Source organism: Taudactylus pleione, unplaced genomic scaffold (genome assembly GCF_031769625.1).
Source record: "Taudactylus pleione unplaced genomic scaffold, aTauple2 ptg000046l, whole genome shotgun sequence".
In the NCBI taxonomy this organism is placed as follows: domain Eukaryota; kingdom Metazoa; phylum Chordata; class Amphibia; order Anura; family Myobatrachidae; genus Taudactylus; species Taudactylus pleione.
The window spans coordinates 8,444,721-8,460,172 of NW_028284448.1; the positions used below are offsets into that span (position 1 = coordinate 8,444,721).

The 15,452-nt window shown below is 43.9% G+C and overlaps 1 protein-coding gene across 1 annotated transcript in view; it reads left to right on the forward strand.

The window, feature by feature from the left end:
* Positions 1-345: 345 nt before the first annotated feature.
* The window catches only part of ARMC2 (armadillo repeat containing 2), a 91,801-nt gene continuing 76,694 nt past the window's right edge, over positions 346-15,452 (forward strand). Inside the window, exons 1-4 of the mRNA XM_088460407.1 lie at positions 346-485; positions 2,976-3,243; positions 11,686-11,758; positions 13,944-14,118. Coding sequence (XP_088316533.1) covers positions 3,035-3,243; positions 11,686-11,758; positions 13,944-14,118 — 457 coding nt within the window. The 5' untranslated portion in view covers positions 346-485; positions 2,976-3,034. The remainder of the gene's footprint in view (positions 486-2,975; positions 3,244-11,685; positions 11,759-13,943; positions 14,119-15,452) is intronic.

Genomic DNA, 15,452 nt, shown 5'->3' on the forward strand with positions numbered 1-15,452 from the left:
TATAGCAGCGATACCGTACCAATCCATCAGATCGGCTGCTATATTGCACCGTGTATGGAGGCCTCTATCACGTAACAAAGGGTTATTGAAAAGTATTTTAAAATGTAGAAGACAAGTGTGCTTACAACAAAGAAAATGCTTTCTCAAACTTTGTAGGAAGGAACTACTGCATCATACAGCTCATTGCTCAGGTAGACGTCCTGTGAGTCACATTGGAGGGATACAATGCAGCAACTGGTAATGGTAACTCAACTCCCAGTCCCCCTACTGCCTTGCCGCTGCCTGCGTGCAGTGTATGCACTTGTGCCGGAATCACAAGGTAAAATAACACTACACTAGTAACACTGACCCCGCCCAGTCATGTGGCCAGCAGGGCGCAAGCGCGATCGGTGCAGCTTCTAGGAGGCTGGGGAGGAGGCAGCGGCGGCTGAGTCCACTTGTACCGAATTTCCCGGAGACCAGGTGACGTGCGGCCGCCAGGACAGGTGAGCTTTCCCTGGACAGTGAGCAGCTCAGATACATCTCTCCGTGCGTGCTCCGGGTTTAAGCTACGTTCAAACCCCGAAGCCACATTGTACAAGTGCTCTGCCGTTACTATGGTGACCGGTGACGCTGGCATTCTGTGTACATGCAACATGTAGTCCTCACGTCACATTACATATTCATGTGTATGCGATACTGTACTGGCACACCTTACATATTATACCGTGACTGGGGGTGCTGTCTTTTATAGGTGTTGACTGGAAGTTTTGCTTCAATAACCATCATTCATTGTAAACCTGTAATTTGTAGCATAAATGACAGTTCCTTCTGCTGTATCATATTTTGACTCTCAAAAGTTTTTTCCTTTTCAAATTCTACATCCTAGATACATTATATACTTGCTTTTCTAGTGCTGTCTTACATCATTACACATTTTGAAAATAATTCAACAAACTCATTTGTACAAAAATTTTCAACCTTTTTTTTAACTCATGGCACACTGAACAAAATGCTAAAATTATTAAGGAGAGATTTAATCTTTACAGTGCCCATAGTCCACATTATGCCACTTTGCAGTTCTCTTAATTTACATTATGCCACTTTGTAATGACCCTTAGATCTTGTTATGCCACTTAGTAGTGCCCTTGGAACACATTATGCCACTTTGTAGTGCTCTTTAGATCACATGCCACTTTGTAGTGCCCTTAATAAACAGTAGTGCCCCATAGGGCATAGTGGGTTAAGCTCAGGGTTTCATGTCTGGAACTATTAATTTATTAAGCATCTTCCTCGCATGGTAAACCTTGGGTAACCTGTGGTAATCCATAGATTCTGGAAAAAATGCTTGAATCTATGGGTTTTCCAGCGTGTGAAACCCCAGAGGCTGCATTTAATACAGATTTTTTCCTTGCATCTCCTAGGGAAAAATTCAGCTTTACATGTGGGGGTAGACCCCGCAGCTAATTGGATAGGTCCTTTAGATCACATGATTCTACTTTGTAGTGCTCCTTAGATCACATTATGCACCTGTGTATTTCTGTCAAAGAGGCACTGATGTGCTGCTTTTCTGTGAGAAGTGTCTCTGTGAGAGTTGTTATTGTTTACACTTGTGAGTGATACAGCTTTGGCTTTGAGATGAGGTTCAGATAACCGTAGGAAGTAGAAAGATATCTTGACAAAGGCCAACATGTACAGTAGGACTGAAATGTCTATGATATAACTACGTCATGCCGTAAAGTCTCTGTTCGGGTGTCTGTTTGTATAAATGTCCTTCAAAAAGTTCACTTTAAATGCACTTCCTGTATTTCAGGTGGCAGCCTTTTGTTCTCCAAGGAGACGTGTTGTTGTTATGTCTCAAAAGTGTTAGAATATTAGGAAAGGGTGAGAAAACAGGTGCTCTCTAGTGTAATAGTAAGGTGCTTAAGTTTTGAGGAAATAAATAATATGCTTACCGCAATGCAATGAAAAAAGTGCTCATCAAAGCGGGTCTTTATGGAACCAATGGGATCATCATTCCAAATCTTTAACAGAGGTAACAGGATGTACCTGACGTCTTCTGATGGAATCCTTGTGTCCCTCACAGGCTTTGTGTTCAACCACTCAGTTTGTTTCAGTTATGTGAATACATAAAATATTTGCTCCAATAGTATAACACACACAGAAAATATATTAAAATAAAAAATTAAAAGAAATAGTTTTACATTCAATTGTGGTGCGAAGATAAACTAGCACTGTTGCTGGTTGCGATGTGCCGTTCCACATTGGTGGAGCCACTAATGAATTTCTTCTAGAGAATACAATGGCTTTGATAGTGACAGGTTGATGTAAAATGGGGATGTTCTGATGCATGCTGTGTTTTCTGAGCTTATTTGGTCCTGTGTTATCTTCTTTTATTTCTAAAGCACCGACATGCAGCACCATTCGCAGTATCCTGACACAATGATAATCAGTTAAATAAAACAGATTTCCTGCCTAAATGAGGCTATATGCCGCACGTTTGGTACCTCCGGACTCCCAAATTATTGTTTGCATATATATATAACTTCCTCCCGCATTAAATGTAATGGGTAACACCTCAACTCTGTCATCCCTAAGCAGTGCCGCCATGAGATCTGTTGGGACCTGGTACTAGGGAGCGTGGCCACGTCTTGTTGCAGATACCAGGGGAGTGCAGTCAAGCCATCTTGGGGGTGTGACTGCACTTCCTTGGCAGGCTTGGGTTCCCTTATAGGCCTGAGACCAGGTACTACTGGTGTTGCCTTCCAACATAAAAGAAAATAGAAGGAGTCTGCATTGCTGCCACTATGACCATTGGCAGGTAGAGGATCTTCTGACTAGTCCAGGCACCTACACTGGTATACCCAAACCAGGGGTGGTTTAAGAGAGGAGGGGGCCTGTGTGCAGTGTCCATGTCTCTCTGTACAGCACTGCTTAGCATGTAAATAAAGGACAATTAGAATTTATTCTGACCACGTCTTTTCATTTATTCTTAGGCAGTTATTTTTCTGATGGTGTCACTTGTAACTGAAACAAAAATAAAAGGACAAAGAAGATGTACCCTTCACGTGATAAGAAAATTGACCCTTTTTACATACCTCCCACATCTGTACAAAAGACTAGCGCTGAAATAATTAATGAAGCACGACATTCTCTCCGGACTTTGACAACCAAAAGGCCTTTTACACCAAGAGAAGATCAGAGAAAGCTATTTGGACCCTTATCATCTAGGACATCAGATAACAGACCGCCTTCCTCATTTAGGTATGGTGTGTGTGTGTGTGTGTATATACGTATATCTATATATAATTAATAAATATTCTCTATAGTATAGGCTGAAGGCAAGAGTCTAAGGGCTGGATGTACTCGCATCGCATTCCGTTGCTTAGTACATTTGGGGTATGCAGTAAAACCCATGAAAACTGCATTTTTGGGGGTTTTACTGCATTTTCCCCTTTAGTACACCATGCCCTAAATTTCAAACTTACTGTATCAAACATATTGATCTCATATAAATAACACAAGTGGTCAGGAAAAGGTTAAGCATTGCATAATAAATGTACATACATAGGGGGGATTTCAGTTCAAAGCAATGTTGAATAGCTTTGGGAGGGAGCTCCCGAAGCTATTCAATTCAACGCAATGTGACTATTTGATAACCCATGATATAATATTTTTGGGCACTGGTATGATTTATTAGAATCTTATCCTTATGGTGTGCATTGGATTCATCTTTATTTTCTGTACCGATATTATCGGATATGTGCATACAATTTGGTCTGATATTTTTTGTATCACTAGTGTGAGACAGAACAATTACTGTGATTTACATAATCCTGATCTATGATCTGATTCCTGTGCTTGCCAGCATCTTATCATCTCCATACATATGAGATGGTCATTTCTTAATAATTTCGCCCACATTATTACTGCCATAGGAGTTAATTTCGTGTCTCCTCAGACAAGATTCATGATTTTAGATCATTGTATGTTTATTGTCATATGTGTTGTTTCGTTATATAGTGCTTCACGGCACTAATATTTCAATGAGTAGAGTAATAAAATTGATGTTTTAATTGTTACACATAATATCAAAAATCATTTCACTTATCAGCTAAGCGTGCCCCAGAAAATAGTCCACTTGGCCTGCCTGCGCAGGGAACCCTTTCTTCTTGTTTCCCTGCTTAGCGCTGCGCTAACAGCCTCGCGGCCGGCACTATAGTCAGAGAATGCCGGTTATCGCGACTAAACAACTATGTTAACTCGTGAGAACAGTCATTCTCCAACTTGAGCTCCCTCCCGGGGCTATTCAGCGCTGAATTGAATTCTGCCCATAGAGTACCCAATAGGAGACAGAACTGAGCTTTTTAAGCACACAATTATTCTAATTTATTTATATAGCATATTCTGTTGCTCCTTACATGTGTGATTCTACTATGCCATGACAAGATGCATGTCTCTTTTTGCTGACAGCTGCTCTCTAGTCTCTCTGATCCAGTGCACTGGCTGAGTAATCAGATCCACATATACAGCAGTCTTGGCAGGAGAAGCTGCTGTCACTGCAGATGTGCAGCATCTCCGTTCCGCTCCTCATACTGCATGTTGTCACCACAGCTCTAGTAAAACTGTATTATATACTACTGCCATTGTGGTCATGATTTGAGCTGGGGATGGGTGTTTGGTGGAAACACCCTGCCTTTGCCTACATATAATATATTCTCACTAAACAGAGGCATTTACTACGATCTCCTGTTTTGTTTTTTGTTTTTTTAATTTTCATTTATTTATTTTAAACCTTTGAATAATTAATACATCTAAGAGTTTCCATCCTGTATTTGGCCAGCATGCAGTCCTCTTTTTGAAAATAGTAGGACAGATAGTTCTGTAGCTCAAAAGCATACTGTAGATATTGAATCAAAGTTTTTATTTACTATAGACTCTAGGTTCCAAAGTTATGGTTAAATATCTCTCTTGCTCTGCACCTTCTTCTTACCTAATCAAAAGTGATGTTAAATCACATTGTCCTGTGTAGAGGCTGAACGTAACATGACCTATGCACAGGCTGCATGGGTAAAACATTTTTGACTTTTTATTTAATAAAGTTTAAAAATTATTTAAAAAATATATACACCACGGAGGTGTCCAAAGGCCCCATTGTAAAATCGCTATCCACCCCCCCATCAAATAGCCCCCCTAGGGGCAAAAGATCCCCAGCATTATCAACCCCTACCCCCTAGTGATAATAATAATGGGCCCCCAGTTTAGTGTCTACCCAACTCCCCCCCCCCCCCCCCCCGTTTGTCACTAACTATGTACATTTTTGTTTCTTCTTTTATTTCAAACACCATGGGGTGTTTGTGGTTGGTGCTAACCGGGCACCAAACAGTCAGAAGCTTTAGCTCCCAGGATGCACCGGTCCCCTTCCACATATACCACGTGAGCGGTCCGGTGATTACAGCTGGCACCAGTGGGGCTTAAACTGGGAAGACCGGTAAGGCCTTACCTCCGGTTGTGGAGACTAGCCGGAGGATGCTGTGCTGAGTCGTCTGGTTCGTCCGCACCCCCATTAGACCACCGAGGCAGTTTAAATCTGGTGTCGGGGAACATTGTAAGGTCAGTGGCACCCTGAGGTTGATACAGCAGTGGGAGGTAAGCTATCCCCTGGCAGCCCCTCCCCCAGCCCAGAGTGCAATCCCTCACAAGAGGTTTCCCGCCTCTGAGCTGCTCCTTCTCACCCACCCTCCTCCCTATATGAGATGCTCATCAGCCATTACTTAGGGAATTGCTGAAGGTATAGGTCTCAGGCGATTTGGGTCCAGTCTCCCTGTATACCTCTCCCCGGGGCCAGGTTATACAGCGCTCAATCTTACCAACCAATTAAGGCTTGAGTATTTGATTCGGTGCCTGTTGCAAGTATATTTATATGCATTGTATGTGACGTGCTATCTCTGCTGTTGTGATATACTGTTTTAAACTTTCTGACTGTCGGTTATATCTATACCTGCTTCTCTTTTTTAACCCTCAACTACCAGGTGTATAGGGGTACCCGTATTTGTGAAGGGTGTCACATTGCATTACTAGCTTTACACTGATTGTGTGCTGCTGGCTGGTTATTACTATGTCTTCTAAGGGCAGCGGGCTTGTCCCATCAGGTTTCTGTGCAGGATGGTCTGTGTACTATTTGTTATGTACCACCTCTCCAGCCCACCATACCAGCCCTGTCCAGGAGCCACCTTGGGTGTCCTCCTTATCTCAGGTTATGACATAGCTAGTGGACCGCTTGTCAGCCCCCACGCTGCCTCCCACCATGGGGTACCCACAGCTATTACAGCCTACTATGTCGGTACCCCCTATGCATCCTCCTTGAATACGGCCAAAGCACATAGGCGGACTGTATCATCTTCTCAGTTCACCCAGCTTTTGGATTCTGACGCATCTGAGAAGGCAGATAATGCACAAGGTTCTCTCCCTGGATTCCCTTGGGCGAGGAGGACCGTCATTCAACAGTGGATGTCACTTCTTTAGTGAGGGCGGTTAAATCGATCCTGAATATAGAGGATAATGAACCGGCCTCTAAACCTAAAACCCTGATGTTTAAACGTCAAACGGTGGTTAAGGCTGAATTCTCTCAATCAGACCAGCTCACTGAGCTCATGGGGGAAGCTTGGGGTACTTCTGGCAAACGGTTTCAGGTCCCAAAAAGACTAGCGTCTGTTTACCCTCTCCCTACTGGTGTACTAAGTGGAAAGTCCCTCCTACTGTTGATTTGCTTGTGGCACGCTTAGTCAGAAGCTCTATGCTGCCTTTACCGTCTACATCCTACTGAAGGATGCTACGCATAGAAAACTGGAAACTTGTTTCAAGTCAGTCTACTCGCTTTCTGTCGCTATTACTTGGCCGGCTATGGCCGCGGCCTGGGTAACTAAGGCTATCGAAGGATGGACAGAGGCATTGGAAGACAGCATGCCATCAGACGCTACCACGGAACAACTGGCCTACATCTCCCATAGTCAGGAAGCGGCCTTATTTGGGAGAAGCGGTGTTGGATACTGGTCTTTCTGCCTAAGGCATCTGCGACCTCGGTAGGTGCCAGCTGGTCCTTTGGCTATGGTTCTGGAAAGCTGGCACGAAATCCAAGAAGGCCCTCAAATCCTTACCCCTCTCTGGAGACAGGCTGTTCGGTGCAGATTTATACAAATTTGTGGCAGCCTCAAAATCTGCCTTTCTGCCATCAGCAGCTGCTGCTAAGCCTAGGCCGTCCTCTTTTCAGTCCCTTCGCCCTCAGGGTAAGGTAAAAGGACAGTTCTTTCCCAGGCAGCTTAGTTCTCACAAGACCACCAAGCCGCGATCCAAGCAGTCTTGGTTGACCAGACATCCAGCTTCTAAGTCTGATGACAAACCCTCCACCTGATGGGACGGGCCTCCTCCTTGGGGATCCCAGGGTGGGAGGTCAACTTCTTCGATTTGCTGACTCTTGGCGTCAAACAACAACAGACGCCTGAGTCCAACAAGTGGTTTCGCAGGGGTACGCCCTCACCTTCCTGAGGCGTCCTTTCCAGCAATTTTTTTGTACAGGTCCCCCATCAGACCCTATCAAGGCACTAGCCCTCCAGGAAGCCATTCACTCCCTGCTGAGTTCAGGTGTGATAATACTCGTTCCTTCGGTTTTTATTCCACTCTTTTTGGTTCAGAAGCCGAACGGCCTATTCTGAATCTTAAATCCCTCAACAAATTTATCCAAGTGCCCAAGTTCCGCATGCAAACTCTACAATCAATTGTCCTGGCATTGGAGCCTGGTGATTTAATGATTTCTCTGGACATTCAGGGTGCATACCTGCATGTGCCTGTTACTCCAACTCACCAACGGTTCCTACAGTTTGCTGATGTACAGCAACATTACCAGTTTCAGGCGCTGCCCTTTGGTCTATCAACGGCACCTCGGGTCTTTACCAAAATAATGTCAGTTATGGCGGCCCACCTCAGGTGTTACAACACCATCTCCAGCTGACCATTGCGTGCCTGCAAGCACATGGCTGCCACATCAATTGGAAAAAGTCCTCCCTCTCTCCGACACAGCGAATGGTACATCTGGGTGCACTCCTGGATTGTCGAATACAAAGGATGTTTCTGCCAGCGGACAAAATTTCGGCACTGCACTTGCGCGTACGCAATTTGCTCCGCAATCGAAGGGTATCCATTAACTCTGCAATGCAGGTTCTGGGATCCATGGTATACACCTTCGATATGGTTCCACTCCAGGCCCCTTCAACAACTGATTCTCTCCTGGTGGAATGGGCAATATTATCTGATCCGGTCCCAGATGATCACCCTCCCTCCAGAGGTCAGGCTTCCCTCTCATGGTGGCTACGGACATCCCATCTGGACAAGGGTCGCCCATTCTGGATTCCAAATTGGGAACTTTTCACTACAGATGCCAGCCTTCGCGGATGGGGCGCAGTAACTGGTCATAATACCTTTCAGGCTCGGTGGACAACCTAGGAAAGTTGCCTGCCCATAAACATTCTGGAGCTTCGAGCAGTGCACAGAGCGCTCACTCTGACGCGAGATCTTGTCTGGGGCACGCTGGTCCAAATCCAGTCCGACAACTCGACTGCGGTAGCCTACCTCAACCATCAGGGAGGCACGTAAAGGGGCTGTGACTAGGGTAGTGCGACATATTAAATGGCACAGGGCACCGCAGGGCAGGGGGGGCTCTTTGGGCCTGTCACACTTCCTGTTTATTATAATTCTCACTTGTAGCCTCCTCTTGTTTTATCAACAGCATCTCCTGGCCTCCCCTATCTCTTCCCTGGCCCTTCCCCATGAAGCCATGGCCCTTTTTCAGGTGCACTATCTTATGTCCCTATTTAAAAAAACGGGGGGGTGCTAATGCTCTCTCTGGCACAGGGTACCAAAAAATCTAGTTACGACTCTGGTATATAATCTCAAACACAAAAAGAAATAGGCAGCACGGATAGTGTAGTATGTGAAAAGCACAATGGTTTACTTAGGATAAATCACATGTATATCAGAAAAGTTAAAAATTGGTATATCATGGGCAAACGAGCCTGTATCTTTTTTGTCTTTGATATTATAGATGCTGCTCTGCTGGAATGGTAAAGACAGGAGCTGCAGTTGGCGTTGTTATTGGACATTATACTGGACTATGATTTTATTCAGTTGCTATACACACATTTGCAATATGATTTTGTTTTCTGACTGATACATATAAAAATATTATATATATAAATATATGTATAATTTTCTTATGCACATAAGGGCGATTGAGACCCGGACGCTAAGCTGCGCTCTCTCGCAGCCAAAAAGGGCTGGGTATGCAAATTCCGCGATCGCACTGTCTGGTGTAAGGACGCCCTCTATGTCTTATGTAACTGCAGTTACATAACGGTATATACCAGGTATATGGGCTACACAACTAAATGTGTGTAGGACATTGCAGGCTATACAAAGTCTTCTAGTTCCACTAAAGACAGTTGCATTCATGTTCTAAATACGCCTATGCGTATTGCATACTCCTCCAAGGAATACTGAGGAGAAAGGAATACTGGGAGATGTCTTGGTTATACATACTACATGCTTGATATACAATGATACATGGTACACATCTAATTGTAGTCCTGTCTTACTATTTCTGTAAAAACAAACTACACCATATCACCCTTTCTTTCCCGGGCTTGAATGAGCCTCTTTCAAGGTGTTCCAGTAGATTACATCCCATATACTCCTCCTTATATGAGTTATACCATTGGAAACCAGATAAGCTTTAAAGTTCTTTTCTTTGGTACGCACATTCATTTTGAGCACTAAACATCACTTTATTTAATTTACTACACTATCAGGCGCATGTCTCTTTAACCCCCTTTTTCAGAAATCACCCTATCCGCTGGCCAAAATGGAACACTAAGAAGACTGCTGCCACCTTTTAAATCAAGGATCAACCTACACACACTTTCAAATACAATTTTTTTTAAGTGTTATGAACGATTTTTTGAACAATTTTTTTTCAACGATGAACGAATAATGTTCCTTCCCTTAATGAAAATCATGTTGTACAGTCTGAAATGAACGATAACTACAAATGGGAGAGGGCATATGTAATTATCGTTCATCGTTATAACTTTATAAACTGAACGATTTTTTTGAACAATTTAACGATAACAACATCGTTATCGACAAATCGTTCAAAAAATCGTTACATGTGTATGCACCTTAATTCAATTGCATCATATTGGCTTCGCCTCCTCCCTATTGACCCGCGAATCGTGGCATTTTGCCGTGAGGGGGCAGGGCTTAATAACATGGTGGTGCTTGCTCTCACCTGTGTCAGGGGGCGTTTCTGGGTACTCAGAAACCCCCCCTGCATGCGCTACTGAAATCTATATAAGAAAATGATACCGTAGACTTACAGTACTATTTATAGTATACTGGAACATGTTAGGTGTGATGTTCACCATAATGTCACTCGAATTGCTAACTACTAACATCAGTGCCAGGCATAATGTTTATCACTTTTTTTTTTTTTGGCAATTGCAGTTTATTGCACCTCTGAACATTTTTATGAGTGATATCAGCAAATAGAAGTGGAGTTATATTGTTTAAATATGGGCCGTAACAAGTGATGTGCAGCACAACTGCTGCCCCACAGCTCTTGCTTCTATCTAGCAGGGTGTCTGGAATACCATCCTGCAGCCAGTATCATTGCGGCAATGCCGCCCATAACGTCCTTTGGACGTTGTGCACAGCTGCCAGGAGTGTCTTCAAGCCGCTCCAGGCACTGCTGCACTTCCGGGTGCTGGTGGCCCCACCCCCTGCGCACAACATCATGACATCTTGTGTAAAGGGGCAGGGCCGGCACTGGGCACGGTTACTCACCGTTACGGCCTTGCTCTTTTGTAGTTATTTTATATAGCAAGTGCCACTATGGCATACTATACAGCATTATGGGCCTGATTCTGACTCAGATGCAGTGGCGATGTTGGACGCAATGGAGTGATATTTCTCGTCTATGTATGCTTCTGACTTGCACTGCGCATATATCCCGATGGTGTTACAGATTTGCAATACAGATTCAGACACGCACGAAGAAGTGTATTAGAAATGTGTTCATAATTCTTGGGCTTTTACAGGGTGTTGGCTAATCAGACGCATATGTTATTGGAGTGACACGGGCTGAAAGTGGTTGTGTACAGAGACGCGGAATCGCTCACATTGGAGGCCATACGGATGGTCTGCACCTAACATAGGGCTGGTTCAAGCTTCAATGGTACGTCTGATGGTGGCTTCTAAAGATGCGTCCAACTCAGACTCAGGTCATATGAGAAGCCCATTAGGGCTGCTTCCAGAAATTTCCTGGACTGGTTTTCCATTCCAATACGCCCCTGGGTCTCCATAATGTATCAATTTATCAGATCATTTTATATGTCTTCCTTTATAATGGGAGATGGAAAACCTAAAAACTTTAAAAAATTTTATGGTATGTCATCAATTTCATGATTAAAGTATGTAATATGTACTTATACGTCTAATCTACTAACATTACAAAAAGGTGTTTGTTTCCAGGCAGCAGTCACAAAGTGTAAGTGCTCAATCTCTTACCAAGAGTGTAAAGTGTTATTACCCACATCTTGCTCATATTATTACAATTCACTAATGGCATATTTAATAACCTCTTTGTCCCTTTTCCAGCTTACATGCCTGTAGTTTTGACTCTCCTGACTCAAGACCTGTCTCTGGGACACGCCTGAGCCCCTTGCCTCATGTGAGTAGCAATACAGGATACTATTTCTTTATGTACACGTTGATACATTAAAGTAGGTACTGCAAGATATTCAGGATCTGTAGGCTTAATGGGATTGTTTTGCCGGCGGCTGTAAATCCCGACAGCGGCTGACCGAAAGGAGGAAATCCCGACAGCGGAGGTAAGTATAGCTAACCTTCCCCTCTCCCCCCCTAACCCTAACCCTCCTTTAGGGGTGCCTAACCCTAACCTCCCCCCGTTAGTGCCTAAACCTAACCCCCCCACTCCGCAACTAAACCTAACCCTCCCAGGGGGTGCCTAACCTCCCCCCGGGGGTGCCTAACCCTAATCCTCACCAGGGCGTGCCTAACCCTAAGTCCCCCCAGGGTACCCTAAACCTAACCCTCCACCCCCCCAACGGCTAAGAGGACGGGTGCCCATACTTCGTCGTTCGGGCCCGTGTCGATCTGCATTCCGGGGTCGGGATTATGACAGGCGTCAGTCATAAATTTATGACACCTGTAATTAATCCCTAGCCGGCATTCCCTGTGTAGGCCAATCATTATTTAGATATATTAATTAATAAAAGCAACCAAAATATATGCTACTAGACTGGATCTCCAGACACTAAGGGGTACATTTACTAAGATTCGTGTTGGTCCCGATTTGTCCCGTTTTTCAATTCAGATAGGATCGATCAAAAACTGCCGTTTTTTTCACTTTAAAAATCGGAAATTTACCAAGCTCCCGTTTTTGACAGGATCCTTTTGTTTGATGGTGTATTTGATCGATCCTGTCCGTGTTGAAGCCCTGAGTTGCCTGCCCAACTTTCTCTACCGAACAAGCAGCCTTCACAGATCAGTGAAATATGTTTAGCCTGCTTTTTTTTTTTTTTTTTGGAGGATTAATTTTTAAGAAAAAATTGACGTGGGGTCCCCCCCAAAAGCCTAAGGTGGGATCGGGGGTAATAAAGTGTTAAATAGTATAAAACAATTGTATTTTGCAGTGGAACTACAGGTGCCAGGATGCCTACCCTTTGGCACTTGTGGAACAACAAGTGCCAGCAGGCGGCCGGCACCCGTACCCACGTGGATTCCAGCCAATGAGCGACCGCTATATGTGAAGCGGCCTCTGATTGGCTGGCGGGCTGTAGGAATTTCCGAAAGGTCCTGTCAGCTGTCATCCGCGATACCGATACTTGTCCGTTTGGGTTCGGGTATTCGTGTTATTGTTTTGCAAAGACCCCCTGGATGGTATGGAGACCAGCGCGAGGATGGAGGGGAGTATAGGATCTTTGTTGCAGGTACGTCCTTATGGATTTCTACATGGGAGAAGGGGATAGAAACATCTGGCAGCAGGTAAGTATGTGTGAATGGGATAGGTGTATGTAATAAATTTGTTCTAGATACGGTGTGTGTGTGTACTGTCTTTATTTAACTATTTATTTTACAGTGGGGGTACGGATGAAGGCTGTCTGCTGGCACTTGTGGTTCCACTGTAAAATACAATAGTTTTGTACTATTTAACCCTTTATTACCCCTGTACCCACCACTCCAGGGGTGCGGGAAGAGCCCCGGGCTTCAGACCAAGCCTGGGGTTTCGAGAGAGGGGGCACCCCACCTCCCCTGAGACCCCCGGCTTGGCCTAACCGGCTTGGGGTGAGAATGCTTTGGCCATGGAGACCCGGAAATAGGGTCTCCTGGCTGTGGCATTACACCCCAGTCGGTTTGGGTCCGGTGCTGGTTTTAAATATAGGGGGACACTAATCATTAGTAAACATACACAAATCACACTGATTTGTGTATGTTTGACGGCAACTCGCAGCTCAGGAGGTGGTTCATTTGAAACTTCCAATGACTCCCCGATTTGGCTGTAAAAACGGCCGAATATAGCAAAACGAATAATGGTAAATTCCTGATTTAGGCAGAAATTAATGAAAAGTACTTCCGATTTGAGCCGATGGTGAATTAATTTCTAGTGAAAAAAATGGCCAAATTTGCGGCATTAACTCGCCCGATTTCAACCCGGAAAGATAAACAAATCACCCGACTTTAATGATAGCAATTTCCCAATTTGCAAAAAAGTTATATTTTCACCCGAGATAGCAATCTCGGATCAACACGAATCTTAGTAAATTTACCCCTAATAGTAATAGAAGCAAAAGTCTTCTCTGACTAGCTGATCTTTTATGTATTTGATTTTGCAGAAGCCAAAGCTCCCTGTATCTTCAGCAACAGATGATGATGATATTGTACCAGCAGCCCCTCAACCACCTAAACATCCAGTGCAAGCTAGGAGGCTAACTGTAACTCATCCACGCTTGCTCAGAGCTACCTCGCATGGAAACCTATGGGATGATTCTCCATTGTTCCAAGGAGAAGGTATGTGCGTATTTGTGTGAAACATAATGTAAGCAGTGACTCTTCATAGGGCAGGAGATATAGTGCCCATGCTAAAGTACAGTACATTAACGTTTGACTGTGACATATTGATTACATTTTAGACTACTGACCGCTATCTTCTATTGCATGCATATAAAGCTTGGCCCATTCCAATGCAGCTGCCAGTTTAACAAAATTGACACATAGGAGGAGATGTATGAACGTTTGATAAATATACTTTCGGTAACAGCATGTTATGTGCTGCAGTTACTGCTTCCTTGCATGTAATAATGCAGGGAAGTGATCAGCTATTCGCCCCTGTCATTATCTGTACTGCTATTAACTAGATAGGGTGCAAATCTGGTTTGGCATTATCGGGACTAATAACTAGCTAGGGTGCAAATCTGGTTTGGCATTATCGGCACTGCTAATAACTAGATAGGGTGCAAATCTGGTTTGGCAATGACTGTACCTACAACTGCAATTATCGATTTCGACAGCTGCAACTGTCATTGCCGCACCGTAGTACTGACGCTGGCTGTCAGAATATACAGGAAGTGATTATGCTTACAGAAAACAATACAGTTTTCTAGGCGGTGTCTGCACCTGCTTGAACACGATAATGGGCGAAATAGGTCCAGACCCTTAACGATCGCTATACACTTGATAATACATCTCCCCCATAATCTGTTAAGAATAGATAATCTCATTTTATAAACTGTAAACTCAACTTCCATAGAAAGTAAGTACCAAAATCGTATAGCACCTCTGGAGTTACCTGCCAACAGCTGTTCTGCATTCAAAAAATGGACAGACAAGGACCTGTGGTTTGTATAAAGTTGTTGAGCTTTATATAGCCAATGAGATATGTGAAAAGTTCTTATTTCAAACAGCTATAATCAAACGCATCACCAGCTAGTTTTATCTTTGCGGCTGTGAGACCACTGACATGGAGGCGGGTAGTTCAGATGAGGTTTCCCTATATAAACCCCACACTGACTGCAGTACTAGGCTCATAACCTTGCTCCAGATACTTGCTACGAATCCTGTTCATAAATTCCTGTGTATTACTCGGTTTATTACTGATCTTTCTTTGTTAAATCCCTGTGCCTTCCGATACCTCTCTTTGTATGAACCTTGGTTTGTCAGTGATCAATCTCTGCTATATTCAAACACAACACTTACCAGCATCATCAGACTACTTTTAAATGTAGATACTACTCTGGTGACCTCTATACAGTACAGAGAGCAGTTTAGGGACTAGAATACAATACAAACAACATTCTAGTGACAGATATACACTATAAAGCAATCTAATTATGTATATACAATGC